This window comes from Rhyacophila brunnea, unplaced genomic scaffold (genome assembly GCF_057557595.1).
Source record: "Rhyacophila brunnea isolate RB1 unplaced genomic scaffold, BYU_Rbru_1.0 scaffold_8, whole genome shotgun sequence".
In the NCBI taxonomy this organism is placed as follows: Eukaryota; Metazoa; Arthropoda; class Insecta; order Trichoptera; family Rhyacophilidae; genus Rhyacophila; species Rhyacophila brunnea.
Window position 1 is genome coordinate 22,125,417 of NW_028233350.1, and position 16,199 is coordinate 22,141,615.

The following is a 16,199-nucleotide window of genomic DNA, read 5'->3' on the forward strand; positions in this document are numbered from 1 at the left end:
ATAATAGAAAATCTAACACTTATTTTTATGAAATATACATAAAATTTGATGACTATGTAAGAAATATCTTCAGAAAACTGTGTAGCGTTCCGGTTCGTAAACTTTTCCATTTCAAGCGCTGAGTGAAACCATAATTTTTTTTTTTAACTTTACACAAGGCGACTATCGACTGCTAAAATGATAAATATTATCATCTTACCATCTTTATGTATTGAGGCGGTTAATTGTTGCTAGAAATTAACCGTCTAACTAAACATTAGATGGATAGTTTTGACAGTGTAGCCGGTTAACTTATTGTAATAATTAGCCGCTCAATACATAAATATGATAAACTACCGTCGATAGCCGTATTGTATATTATATAATAACTTCGTTGATGAGGTAGAAGGCAAATTCTTGTTAGTCATAATTGGAACCTACGGATACAAATTTAATATTCAAGTAATTTTGCCAGGTGCCTGTAATCCACGGATATATATGTAAATGTTCTGTTATTACTCTACCGTGGGTGCTTAATATATTGGTAAATAATATTTTTCCTAAGATTTCTCAGAATCAAATCTATTTTAAGAAAAATATTATGTTTAGTTTTTAACTTCTCAATCATGAACGCTCTCCCGCCCGAGGCGAAGTGGGTGTTATATTTGCACGAGTGCTTCACGAGACTGAAATCACGTATATATTGAAGGTAATATATATGTGTGTGTACAATAGTAACCTCGCAATAGATAATTCGTCAAAATTTAAATAAGATATAATATTTTTGAATAAAAAAGTGCCTTTTAAAAGGTGGAATGTCAGCAACCAGAAAGTGTGACGCTGTAACTCTGATTTCCTTTCTTATGCCTTGTGTTTTCTACTCACCTGAATGCCGGTAAATGATTGACAATGCGTAAGGGGCCTTATATACTACATTTGTGATACTAACTTATTATTTATTTACCTGACTTTCATCTTGAATCTCGATATCTCAAAAGAAACTTGGGATAATATGAGATAAGGCGCGGATAAAAAGGCGCTTGCTTGGAAGTTTAACAGTTATTATTATTTATTAATAATATGAATGAATCCATTTCTTCATTATGAATATCTACTTCTCTTTCCGTATTTTATCTGGACAAATTCGAGGGCGATCACTAGAGAATAATAATAAGTGACCATCCGTCTACCTTCATTTCAATACGGATGTTTTTTTTAGAGTAGGTATGCGTGTTTCACCTATTCTACAAAATATGTCGATGTCAATGTTAAGATTGTATAATATGGAAAGCTGAATCCAATTATATCAATGAAAGTGAGGTTCAAAAGTAGCACAACATCGAATAGAAAGGTGAATATTGGAACACAGTACACAGAAATGAACTAATGGCTGTAGGGGTTGTATTCCACACATGCTTTTAGAGCGAAGCTCAATAAGTGTTTCTACTAATCCTTCAAGTTCGCCTGGCATAACAGCAAGTTGTATTTTTTTACCTTCATTACTCCCAAAATCTTTATTGAAAATACATAATTTTGAAAAACACTTTCTGAGAGAGTATATTATTGATTTGGAAGAGTGCTGATGAGTAGGTATTAAAATTGACCAATAGTTAAAATTCGTAGCAATTAGTATGTCACGCCGTAGCATAATGGTAAATGTGACGGATGGGGCGTAAGCCCGGGAGATACAGGGTTCGAATCCCCGTCGGGGTGGCTTACTTTTTTCAAAAAAGATTTTTTTTCTATTGATTATAATATACTCTCTCAGAAAGTGTTTTTCAAAAATATGTATTTTCAATAATTAGAATGATACATTCTTTAAATCTTGTGAATTATTCGTTGAATAAAAGAAATAGTTAATTCAAAATCTTTATGTTTGTTCCATTTGGGATAATTTACCCTGTTCCCCTAACTCCCCGATTTACTTAAGGATTTACGTATTTGCATTAAAATAAAACGCCAAAAACATATTACTAGTTAGCTACTTTCAATTTAAAAGGCTTTGCTATCGAAATAATAAATACAAACAACACATTTAAATGTAAGTAGGTACTTAGATATAAAACTCGGAAGACTTCTTCCACTTGATTAAAATACAAAAGCACGACTTTATGGTAAAATAGTTTTCGTTTTACATTTTAAAATGAAGTAGGGGTAGTATTATGCCTCGAGAGTCCTAACCCAATTATAAAATTGTTTTTATTTTATTTTAAATAACAGCGTTTCACCAAGAACTGACAGTTTAATCGTACGATTTAGGTCTAAATACACAAGGGGGGTATTCACATGCATGCTTTTCAAAGCTGAACAAATAAAACTTTAAAGTCAATACGGCGTATTATAAGTAAGAGGTAAGAGCCTAAGTACAATCCACTCCGATGAAAATACAAGCCGAACAATATCGTTTAGGGGAATCCCTGCGGAATGACTGTCTGGAATATAAGTTTCAGCAATACTTTAAAACGCTACTCAGCACGAATCCTTCGCTTATACTTATAAAATAATAATGTAATGGCCATCTGTACACAGATAGAAATAGTAAATACATTTATTATGCATCGTGATCTATTTTTATTGCCAAAGTTAATTGATTAATCGAATTTTTTTTTCTGGAAAACATTTCTTTCTTGCTTAAAATTTCATTTAATTCAATAATCAAGTAGTACATGTTAGTTCTCACTGAAAGAAAATAATGCTACATTCTTTTACAAGGTAATTGAAGAAATACGAAACATAAAATGGAAATTATTATTATTATTCATTTATAAGCTACAAATAGACGTTTGTTTATTCATGACTATTCTTTCCTATACGCAATAATTATTTGTTCTGGATATTTTTCCAGCCTTTTATTAATTGGTGGTGACAAAAACATAGATAGATAAGTTTTCACTTCGTAAAATCGCGGAAAATATAGAATATAGCATAAATAAAATATAGACAATGGTATTTAATATATATTACAATATAATAATTTTCTCTTTCAATAATAGAATATATTAAAATCAGCGTTTCCTTTGCAGTAATTCATGAGTAATATAAAATATTTTCTCTCGATAGTTATTTAAACTTTAATAATGCTGACCGTCAACTCTCAATAAAAAGACAGTGTAAGTATGAATTGAAATAAAAACAGTATACCTATTATAATACTCTTGTCTTATTTCATGTCATATAATTTAATATTGGTAAGGATTTGTTTTATTTGGTTCAATAAAACATTTTTAATAGAGAGGTGAGCCAGTTGAGAATGATATGTATATATTGGAGTGAGCGAAATCAATCCCGATCGTTTGTAAATTATGTGACATAAGTAGTTAATACCTACATATATTAATTATTTTATTAAATATTAAATTAATATTTTTTTTATAATCTAACATAAGAATGTTAGATTCTTACTACTGAACGTACGTCATTACAACGTTTTCATTAGGTCGTATTCTTGTTTGTCCGGTGGTTATTTATCCAGTACAAATCTTGCAATCTATTTTTAACTAACTTCCCGACTAGCTAGACATTTGAAACTTTTAGAATATATCAGAACACGATGGCAATGCATTCTTTTAATACTTTTAGCCATCTTTAAGTAGAATTGAATTCATCTTCAGTTAATTCTGTTTTGTGTGACAAGTTATTTCGGAAGAAATCCGTAAAAAGTAAAACACTATTATTGGTTGCTAGGGGTCTGGGGTCCTAGCAACTAAATTATTAATATATACGTGCGTTACTATGGAAATCAATATAAAATGTCAAAATGACATTTGAGTATTCTATATTTATTCAGTATTTCTATCAAGTACATTTTTTTTGATCGTTTAAGCTAGTCAAGTCAAGTTTATATGATTCAACAGAAAATTTAAAAACGTTGTATATAAAAAGTTATTTTTATCTTGCAATTTTTTGATAATCATCTGAAACATAATATTATCTACTGGAAATAATCTTTGAAAAAAAACGTTGGACTGAGTGGCATTCTGATTTACATTACTTTATGTGATTTTTTTTTCAAATACGTATACTTCTAATTTTTTAATTAACTCAACTATACGTACGTTTTCTGTATATATATATAATATTATATATACATTCTAATTAAAGAAAACACGTTGACCCATTGTTAAATAAAAACAGTTTTAATATGTGGTGATTAAAAAGAACGTATAAATAAATTGATTTGTATAGCTTACCCAGGTCCTGGTCCACCTTGCGTCAAGTCAAACACCTGACGAGGGTTCAGCAGCCATTGGAACTTTTGCAGCAGTTTGGCTCCTTGATTTCCACCACTCTTCGGGTTGATGAAAACCAGAACAGGCGTGACATTGCTTGTCGGTATTGGCTTGATCACGAATGTCTTCTGTTCGCCTTTAAAGTCCTTTGGCTTCTTCTTGGATCCGGATTTTTTCTTGGGGGATTTTCTCAACGAAGATTTGAAGCTACCGCGGCGGGGCAACTTCACGATCCACGATGGAGGGACTATGATCTTGGATTGGGTACCTGCAGAAAAAATATTCCGGCTGTTAGTATCATTCATTATTAACCCTCTAATCTGATATCGATTTTGACCCCATAAAGAAGTTTCATAACAGAATTTTCAACGTTAATTTGTTTTCTAATAATTTTATTACCCAAGATGAAATATTATTTTTTTCACTGCAACATATTTTAATATCACCACTAATTGTGTTCAGTTTATATAATGCAACGACAAATTATTAAAAACAGATTATATTTCCAGATTCCATAATTGCAAAAAAATAACAATAGTGTGGTAAGAGGAAAAACATTTAAGTAAAATGTTACTACAAACTACTTAGTACTTCTTGTTTGCAAAATAAAATACTGAATGAATGGAAAGAAAATGTATTATTTGGTTATAAACAGAGAAGCCAGTTATCACAATGTTGAAAAAATAATTCCCCCTAACTAATAGTTACCCCAAACTAACCCGCCCCGCGACTTAATCGAGCGTATCACGAGGCCCTACATTTTATGTGAAGCATCGGTAGTTGTTTATGTCTGGGAATGTCTCATGAGTAGATGCCCAAGTACTGTGGTCACCACTTACTTAAGTGTGCGTTGACTGAGTTTACTGAGACATAATTTAATCAACTATAATGCTTTTAAAAAAAATTGCGGCGTCTAATTGCGGACGTAAAGATCTCTTCACATAGGTTTAGTATGTCCGTATTGTTTTTACATATTATATTATATAAATTAATTAGAATCATTTGTTTTTGTTAAGTCCCCATGAACCTCTTTCCCATTATCATTTTGATTAAATAATTCCTACTGGAATTGTCCTATATTCATATTCCTCAAATCTGGCCACCATATACCTAATATGTGTAGCACTGTGTCATATTCATGACGTCATATAATATATGTAGGAAGCTAATTTTTATACACTTGAATTTTCTATGAGTAATGTATCCAGTTTCATACACTTTTAAAGCTAAACAGCAGTAGTTTATTATGCAATGCTTAATTAAATACTAAAAACAAGCAAACTGAATTAATTAACTTAAAAATATAAGGTTGGCTCAGCAAATATATTTATGAAAATTGAGTTAATACAGGAGTACAATACGAGTAGTTCTTTTTCTTTCGACCGTGTCCGATCCTAATAGGATCATATGGGCCTCCACAGAGTGAAGGTTTGTATTGACAGATTTTGTTCTTACGAGAAATGGATGTCAGCCACTTGCTCAACCTATTAGGTCCAAATTGTGAATTATAAACAAATTGAACAAAAAAATTATGAAAACTTGTCAGACACAGGATTCGAACCTAAGACCCATGACGTAATAAGCCAACGCTTAAGCCACGCGGTCATTGTAGGTGTTACGACTAGTTACCCAATGGAAAAATAAATTATGATCTAATAAAATTATTAAAAATGTATTAATACTGATGTTGGTATATACGTAAATTGTATTGACTTTATAGTTATAAAATAATAAACTACCTACATACTTAATTATCGTTACGCATAAGAGGATATTGCAATTTCGAACGGAATTTTCTATTACAGAATTTCGAAATAAATATACGTTCAATCCCGGAATCGCTGGATTAAGAAAAGAAAACACGTATTTTATTTTAATGTGTGTCCTTGTCCATGTAGGCTAGAATTTTTAATGCGGTTATTTTAGATAATAATAAAAATATATAGAATAATTTAACTGACATTCAGTGACATTTTTTATAATAATTCAGGTTACTAATAAAATTATTTCTTTGGTTATTTTTCAAGCTATTTTCCTTGTTGTAATAAGAAGGAATAGTGCAAAGCCATCTTACATGAGAAAACATGTATTTTATATTAATAATAAAAATACACCGTTCTGGCATATACAGTGGTGTAAGGAACGATAATTACACATCAAAGTTATGTAGACAGCATTGCAGAAAGAATTTTCCAAGAGTCTGGTTACGAATGGCGTTCACTAGATTAGTTTTACTTAACCTTTTTTTGTATATGAGCACATGTCAGTTAAAATATTTATCTGTGGCACAAATAGCCAATAATTATTTTAGATAAAATGATAAAGCGACATTAAAAATTGCAGCGTTTATTTAAAAAATGATATTAAATAAAAATATTTAGGTATAATATATTTCGTATTTGTTTAAAAATGTAAAATGATGTTTCGTTTATTTAGTAAGATAAGTGTGACTGATACAAAATAGCTAGTCTTTTAAACTTTTAATTTACAATGATGTCAGCGTCTGATCATATCTATTCAAGATGGAAAGACGGCAACGAGCTTTTGATAGCAGATAAATGATAATTTCGTCAAGATCAGATGAAGGAAATGCAATAAAATATTAATTAGCCTTCTCCTTCTAGAGCTGTGGAAATGTATTCACCATTTCATTACTTATTCAGAAATCATCTTTGTTTTATTTATATCTAACGTGTACTTTCGTTTAACTTTGCAGATATTTGAGACTTTGTTGTAATTTGATTTCAGTACCTATCAAAAATTTCATTCACACCAAATGGGTTCATTATCCAATCTGAGATATTTATAGCTATCATACCACTAAATCGAGCTTGCATATCCTGACAAAGTTGTTTTAAATACACAATATTCACAAAAATATCATGATCTTGTACTTCAATGCCAATAATCGTCAATGATGGAAATTGCGTTATGTCACGACATCAAAATAATATGAATTTTGATAAAAATTTAGATTTCCGAGAAAAGCGAGAATGGCTTCTTTATACCTACGTTATGAAATTGGAAATTTTCCTGTAGCATTTTTATTAAAATAAAACATTTTATTTAAAAAACAAAAACAACATATTTATGAAATTAGATTTTTAATCGTTTTCATTGGTTTTCATACAATTTTAATTTTTTATTTTAACTGTGGCTCCCCTATAGTTTTCTGTGACCCGATAAAAAATAATGTTTGGCATATTTATAGCTCTCTATAATTATATTCTATGGTCCACGAAGTATTCATCATTGCTCGAAAAACTAGCCAAATAATATATAGTTTGCTGCATTATTTATATAACTACATAGTTTTTAACAAATACAGTATAAAAGCTGATTCCTAAATACAGGGCAGTAGCGAAGGGTGGAGGAAGGCTGTTAAAATCCATCATAAATAGTGCACATTAAACTTTGTTAGTCATATGTATTTGTTTTTATTGAACTAAGACTACAATTTACAGATGTTAGGTTAGTTTTAAAAAATCAATTAAACCCTACCTAAACCAAACCATAACAGTTTTGGTATATTTTGGGCGATATGAAAAAATTGTGGATACCTTTTCATTAATACGTATTTGTTTTCGTTGGATTAAGAATACATTACACATAATGTTGGTCCATTTTTTTAAATTCATTAAGCCCTGCCTGAACCAAACACTAATAGACAAAAATTGTATTCTACCTATAAAATATTCAAAGTTATGTATCATTTAATTGCATAATCTTAGATATTTTATGGATAGAAGAGTATTTTTTGACTATTATTTATTATGGCTTGGTTTCGCAGGGTTTAATTAAATTTTAAAAACTACACCTGTAAATTAATTGTAGTCGTATTTCAATGAAAATACATACGTATGACTGACAAAGTTTAGTGTGCATTATTAATGGCGGATCTTAACAGCCTACCTCCACTCTTCGCCACTGATCCAGGGATACCGACATTTTTAATTTAAGGTTTCACGATCAAGAAATCAAGCAGAATTTAAGTGAGAAATCCCACAGGATTCCTCGTGGTACGATATTATAGACTCTGCAAAAGGTTTACGAGGCATTCGTTAGTGCAGGAAAAAAGTAGATGGTCTCACACTGCCTATGTCAGTAACCAAGTATGAAATGTTTACCTTTAACTATATTGGAAAGTAAATAATATTTTTTTACATCTCGAACTGGAAATCATCTACAAAGTGTTTAATTCAGATTGATTATTAAAAAAAATATGAGAAAATGGCATGAGGGGCACCCTTCCTCCCGTATTTTTATTATTTATCCTATTTATCCCGTATTTATCCTTCGTATTAAATTACATACATCGTATTATGCAGAATGACCAAAATTAAAGTAAAGACTTTTTTTAGCTATCTATTAGGTACTTCCAAAATTTTCTTCGATCTAATCGGCTTTTCCTCTGATTTTTTTTTACTCAAATCAGTTATCGAGGGCATTTTTTAGTTTATCTTCCAAAATTCTGCGCGATCTATTGTTATTCTATATTTTCTGTTGTGATGTTGGCTGGGGTTCAATGCTTTGCATATCGTTACGATGAGGTAGCTACGCATCTGTTCACACCTGTATGACCCTTATGGGATAGAATTTGTATGCCTAGTACCAATTTCGTGGCAGGGTGCATATAACCCCTAAGAAAAAGTTTCTATATTTTGAATGCTGTAAAACACCAATGTTGGTTTTGTGAAACAAAGAGTAGTATAATTGAAAATAAGCGGCACAGTATTATAATTGTGTAACATACAAAGTTTGCTATAAAATGAATCCGGCAATGTTGGCCATTGTTAAATTTTAAACAATGACCGCGGATCCGTTGCCTTTGGGCGGTCATGACGCAACGCAGCGTTTTTCAAACAGCTATGACCCACCTCTGTGACAATGCCGCCATTAAGGTCGCCCACAAGGCACCAATATATACCCTATACTGTATCAGTAGCAAACAATACCCATTGGAGTGAGGTAAACGATGGAAAACCGAAAATAGTCACTTGGATAGTCATACTTGCTTGCTAATACTAAGAAGAGAAAATAAGAAGAATATGTAGACACGATAGCGATATATGAAATCTATGAAATTTTAACATTTTAATAACGATAAAAAATGAGTGACGACTGATGATTATAAACAACCTATATTTTACGAAAAAGTGACTTAAGTATAAGTATAATTATGATGGGTGTTCGAATAATAAATTATGGATACTACATAGGATTATTATCAATTCAGAATTATTGAATATCCCATACAAAGCTGCCCTGTAAAATAGTATCATACTTTGATAAATTCCCCCTAGATAGTGTCATCAATTTTTATTCCAAATTTATTCTCGAGGATAATAATTGTTAGACAATTGCATAATAATCGATAGAGAGCATTTGTTCGATTATTAGGGCGAGGGGGAGGAGAGAATACATTAATTTTATAATATTATATTCCATGAGAAAATTATAGTAAAAATCGATAATTTTTGATGAATTTGATTTTTAACGAACGGGCAATTTCAAAAATATTGTCAGGGGGGTAAAATATTTGCGACACAGTATGATAATGGGGATAAAAGGGGAAGGTAAAAATACAGAAAATAGTGTAACAACTTATAAATGACATAAATTAGCTAAAACCCGTACAAATTATTTATGCTTACTTCAAACATTATAAATAAACGTTAAGTATTAATTTTATGTGATGTAAAACACAATAATAATAATGATAGTTGAAAGAAATAACAAACAATATTTACTTACGAGTTTGTTGGTTAGTTTTATTTATAGAATTTTATTAATCATGTCATATTACCTATATTCCCAAGAATCCCAAGGCCGATTCCATCTAAAGTACGATAATTCACGTAAATTAGAAAAATCTAAATTAAAGTTTATGTAATATTTTATGGGGGTAAGATGTTGCAAAGTATGAGAACCATTGCTTAGCCAACAGGATTGATGCAATTCAATTCGGAAAAAACAAAACGTTTCCATATTGTTTACGTTCCATTGTAATAATTATGATGTCGAAATAAAACAGTGAGGGAAACTGAAAACAAAATATTATTTCCCCTTAGCGACGCCCATATTTACCTTTATATTGATCAATTTTATTATCAACAAGTTTATTATTTAATTTATAAAGTACGCATGGGAGATTATTATTTAATTAGTGAGTTTTAGCATTTGTTTTAAATGTAACGTTTCCAGCACTGTAAAATATAGCTGCTGCAGATTTAATTCTCGTGAATATTAAAATATCGGCAAAATTTTCCGATATTATTTATTTATATTGTACATTTGAAAATCACGGTAAATACTTAATTCAATTAATGTCGATTAAAGTAGGCAGTGCCGTAACTGGCTTTTTGTGTACCATGTTTGTGTTAACTTTTTTGACTATGTACATCATATTATACATCACTATGTTCGATCCTGAGAGGATCATAATATTGGCCTCTTTATAGAGTGGAGTTTCTATTGATTTTTACTGTATTTACGAACAATGGATGTTACCCACGTGCTCAAACTATTAGGTCCATACTCTAAATACATAAAAATGACATGTGATTTTGTCACATCCGGGATTTGAACCCGGGACCCATGACATATAAGTCGACACGTAACGATCAGTTATTGTGGACATAGTAACATAATAAATACAACAAATACGGCATAATGCTTGTTATAAGTTTTTTTTGTTCGCACAAGAAATCCACAAAATCGTTTATGTCAAATGTCATACTTAAGTGAAATAAAAATTTTCATTCCAGCAAATTTATCGATCGTAATTAATAAATTTAACTGTATTTAAATTGAATGAAACTTACAAAAATATTGGACAATCGTTCTTTTCTGATTATCAAAATAATTATTTGAATAACAATTTCTCTTCACACGAAGCACCATTGAACTAAAAGGGTAAGAAATATTTGGAGAGTAATATTGATATTAATAGTTTAGCCTTCAAAATTTGTTAGTAATTCATTACATTCATGTAAAATTGTGTATTTTATATCATTTGAAAATATCTCACAGAAGTGAACAAAAACGACCCTGATTATTGTTAAACTATGTGAAATAAGTACTGTATTTAATTTTAATACATTATTTTCCCACCAAAAATGACAGTTAATTTAATTGACACAGTTAAAGTAATGCGTGTGATTATGTATATACGTCATATATTATCATGCATTGTACAATAATCAGAGTATGACAGAAGATGACCTCGGTGGGCAAGGAACGTGCAACACATGGATAATTATTGCGAAAGGGGTAGGTATTTTGCGAAAGCCTTAAAAAGGGGGAATAAAAGATGTCCGAGACCTCGATGGGCGGGATAGGCTGATGCTGGAATTGGCGCTAGATAGCTAGATTTTTTCTTATTATGATTATGATACCATATGGGACTGAAAAAAAAACTTAATAAAATTAAAAAAAATAATATCTCTACAGCTGAAAAATGACAGCTGTAGAAGTAATCAAAATAATACTTCAATGGAATAATTTCTGTTGGTTTCACAGAAATAGAATTTCATTTTAATCAAATAAACTCCGACCAAATTAGTTCAGCAGTGTGAATATAAACGAACTGTGCTCAAACAACGTTTTATACAAATTTATAATTAATTTAAAAATTAGTTAAAATTACCCAACTAGCCGTGATTAGTGATCCCAAAACACACATCACATTGAATATTATTTGTATATACCTATTTAAAATATTTCTGTATTACAAAGTAATATTACGTTTTGTATTGTAATGCCGGGTCCACAATGGCAACATGTCGCGCGACTACCTCGTTAAATTTTACGATAATTATCATAATTGCTTACGAAATTTTACGATAAGTAGCATACGTATCGTAAAATTTAACGAGGTTGTCGCGCGACATGTTGCCAGTGTGGACCCGGCATAATGGTTCACAAACTAGTGTAAAATTCAAAAATAAAATTAAATAGTCATTAAATTTTCATTTTACCTCAGTATAGTATAATATTATGAACAAGCGTTTGCATGTGTATATTTTCTAAAATAATATGAAAACATATTTATTTTAACGTAACTAAGTAAATATTATAAAACCGTAAAATTTTTCTTTATTAATAAATTACAATAGTGTTTATCTATAAATTATTATATTTTATTAATTTATTTTAATTTTAAAATAGTCCTTACAGCAATAATTAATATTAATTTTCAAAAAAGCGATATACTGATATAAGAAACCAGGGTTCTAATTATTTTGACTAATTTATATAAACGTATTGGTCTACAGCCTGTATCGGTTTTACTTTTTCCTCTTTCTAGTCCCGGTCCATGAGCAAGCAAATTTTGATTAAAATACCAACATTTAATATCGTCAAACATATTATAAATGATGTACTAAGATATATCCATATTACGGAGGCTTATATGTTCCATTTTGGAGGAAAATGGTGAATCACTTTTTTGGTATATGTAGTATCACTTCCAAAAGTAAGGGAGAGCAGCTTTTGGTACTCTCTCTGATTGTGTTTGATGTAGGATGACATCGTCTGCTATGTATTACTTCGGATGATAAAAAAACACGGATGGTTGCATAGAAAACGGCGACATTTAATTACCTTCTGGAGAAATATTGCAGTTATTATTTTATTATAAAATATACAAAGAGAAATTTGGCGGTGTGTGAATCAAACGTACGAGAAGATCTGTGGATTTTGTTTACAAGCTTGCTACTGCGAGTACGGATACTAGAACAGTGCATCTCCAGTCAATCATAACCGATATAATACGACAGATCAGCGCTGTCCTTAACATATTGTGGATCAGAAACAAATTTTAATTTTATTATTAATAATTACTAATTACATTTTGCTTTCCCGTAGTCAACGATGCTCATATTTCTGCCCGATATTGATTTCGGACTCTTTAGAGTTCCACGGAATTTGATCCTTAGGGGATGACACCTATTGACGGTGTTAGTAGGTAATGTATACAAAACACAACCTATAATTATAACGGTTTGACAGTTGTTAAGCCATCGATTTACATACTTTTTTATTCACTTTATTGCGTCAATGAGCAATTCTTTTAGTTTAATATATTTCTATATCTAGTTAAGTGCAAAGGTTATTTGAAGCAGTCTGCCTCTATAAAAATGATATGTTTATTACTCGTTAACGGTATAATTTATTTAGCATTGGATAATACAAACGCTACAATAATCGTAAAAATCAAATCACTGAAGTACGCATACATTGTAGTCGTATTTTACTGCTCATGTTATTTCGGCTTTCATGTAGGTATATCTGAGCCCCGATATCTTTTATAGTATGGGACGGAAACACTCATTTTAAAGTAACGACCGGAAATTTATCAGCAGGGTTGTCAGTGTGCAAAAGTTTCCAGGAGTGATGGATGATATCTTGACGTCCGTATCCAACATAATGTTGCCAATTACACGCCTCCATACCCCATTGTTCTTGTTGTAAGATAGTAAGACGAATATACAACAAAGACTGTGCACACTACGTCATAATTTATCATAAAAAAAGTTTTATTTATGAAATATTGAATGTCCAATAACATACCGTAATTATTATCTGGTCTACAATCCAATGCGCGAGTTATTCCTCTCTACGCTTCTGTGTTCATTATCTCAGGAATGCTGTGCCGTTTTTTGCAGTCCGACAATTTCAATTGATGTCTACTAATCATCCAATTCCTTTTCGGTCTATGGAAAAGAAACATCTTGGGTAGTTGGGTATCTTCCATCCTTAAGCCAGAGTCACCACACTTTCAGCCCCATGTGACAGTAGGATAATTGTACAACATAGTTCATGTTTGTACCTTCGTGGCATATTTATCGCATGCGACACTTTTCAATATTTTTCTTTCAAATATATATATACTATTCTCACCCTTTTTATACGACCTACCAATTTGATCAATTTGCCAATATCAGTCTTATGAAAGGGTTGAAGAACTTTATAGAATTCAGCCATTCATCAATCCACTGATAGCTTTGAAGGACTTATGAACTGACGATTTCTTGGGAGTTTACCAGTTAGATAAATTACTGTTTGATTCTGATCTTTAAACTATACTTATCTATATTATCAGTCCTCCACAAACCAATCTGTAACATTCGCAACGTCACTGCTCACAAAAATAACGTACAGAAAATGTCACATTTCAAATTTAACATTACAGAGGCGTTTAAGTTTTGTTGACGCATTTATAGGATATTACGATTATAGGAAACGACAATCCTTACATTAAATACTCAAAAGATGATGGCATACAAATTGATAATCAATAATAATAATTGATAATTTTGGATGTTTTAAATCTTCTCTAAAACCAAACATCGATTTTTGATGGTTACGAAAATATCATCGTTGCGAACTGAATGACAGTGGGAAATTCGAAATGCATCAGAAAAAAATGGTACCATTGTTAAAATAGCAAGTGTTGAAATTTTGCCACGATATTTTTATATATCAACTGTCTCGCAAGTTTGATCATGACCGTAAGCCAATACGAAACATTTGCATGTGGTGAGAATAATGTTAGAAATACATTGTGCCCCGAACACAATGTGTTTGGGTTAATGTCATTACCATCACGTCGCGTGAGCTCACGGTAAGCTTGCGCTACGGTGTTGTTGTGCAATGTTGTTTTATTTGGTATTTTAAAATATCAGACAGATGATCCCATCCCGTAGCACATTTTTAACAGAAAATGAATAGTGTGCCAAATCTGCCAAAATGTATCAGAACCGCTCTAAGGTCACCTCGCTCATATTAAACCATACCACCCCACTACCCACGCGCCACATATATTTCCTGAACATTTACACACTTTCGAGTCACATATCTTTATTTTTAGTGGTTTGAAAGGAAGCTACACATTACAAGTAATTGACATAATGTCAGTTTTATTATTTAAAATTCTTGTGGTTCCAGCATATAAGCTCATGTGATGTAATGGAAATGTGTTTCTAGCATAATTCGCATTTTTTGTGACGTCTTTTAATCGACTTTATTGGAGCATTTTCCAGTCATTGGTGATGAAACATCCAATTATTAGCCTAAGTGTACGTCCTGAGTGGCAGCGTTCGACGCAGCGTTGAGCGTTTTGCGCAACTCAAACGTATAACCGTGTGTGAAAATGTTCGTAGACAATGTCTTTTTTTGGTTATACATTTATACAATTATACGTTTAAGTTGCGCAAAACGCTCAACGCTGCGCCGAATGCTGGCACTGAGGCCTCACACTAAGTGTGAGAAGAAAATTGCCGTTTAAAGCTATTTAAATTCTAATTTTGTTACGTAGGTATCGAATCAGCACAGTATTATTATACATGGCTGAGTGTAATTATACAGATTTAGCACTGTAATGTATGACAGATATATCGAATATAAATAGCATTAAATGTACTTAAGTAGTATGTAGTAAAACTGTTTAAAGTAAAGTTCACCCTTTCAAACTGTTAAAAGTTTTTTTTTCTATTTGTAGTAATTCTTAAAGAGTTCGTTTTCACAAATAACTCCCGTCAAAAAGTTGCTTTACTGAAACAAGGCCAAGCCGTCGTGACTTTTTTCGCTATTTCGCCAAAGAGAACAAGAACTAGATTCCACTTAAAGTTATCTGCTCGTTTCCGCTATAAATTATTACCAAAACACTATTTCGGAGGCGACTACTTATTTTGTGTGTGTCACATTACGTATTCAATGAAAAAATACGGTTTATTAAGAAAAATTATAGAACGTAAAATTAGGAATTGACCTTATATTTCAATTTTACTTTCGGCATACTATACGTGAATTAGTCGTAAATGTATTAAGGGGGGACATGCTCGTCGAAGGTCAAAATTGAGTTTTTATTGTATTTTCAAACCATGATCCTGGACACTCCTTAAACGTTGTAGATAATCTATTTATATAATTTTGAAGCCTTATTATCCTTTATATTTATTTTAAACATTTGATGACTGCATGAAGTAT

The 16,199-nt window shown here is 31.2% G+C and overlaps 1 protein-coding gene across 7 annotated transcripts in view; it reads right to left on the reverse strand.

Annotated features, from left to right (window-relative positions):
- rdgA (retinal degeneration A) overlaps nt 1–16,199 on the reverse strand; it is a 243,091-nt gene that overhangs the window by 34,619 nt on the left and 192,273 nt on the right. For all 7 annotated transcript variants that reach the window (XM_085959201.1, XM_085959204.1, XM_085959202.1 and 4 more), the window contains one exon: nt 4,170–4,476. In XM_085959201.1, the coding sequence (XP_085815327.1) occupies nt 4,170–4,476 (307 nt within the window). The remainder of the gene's footprint in view (nt 1–4,169; nt 4,477–16,199) is intronic.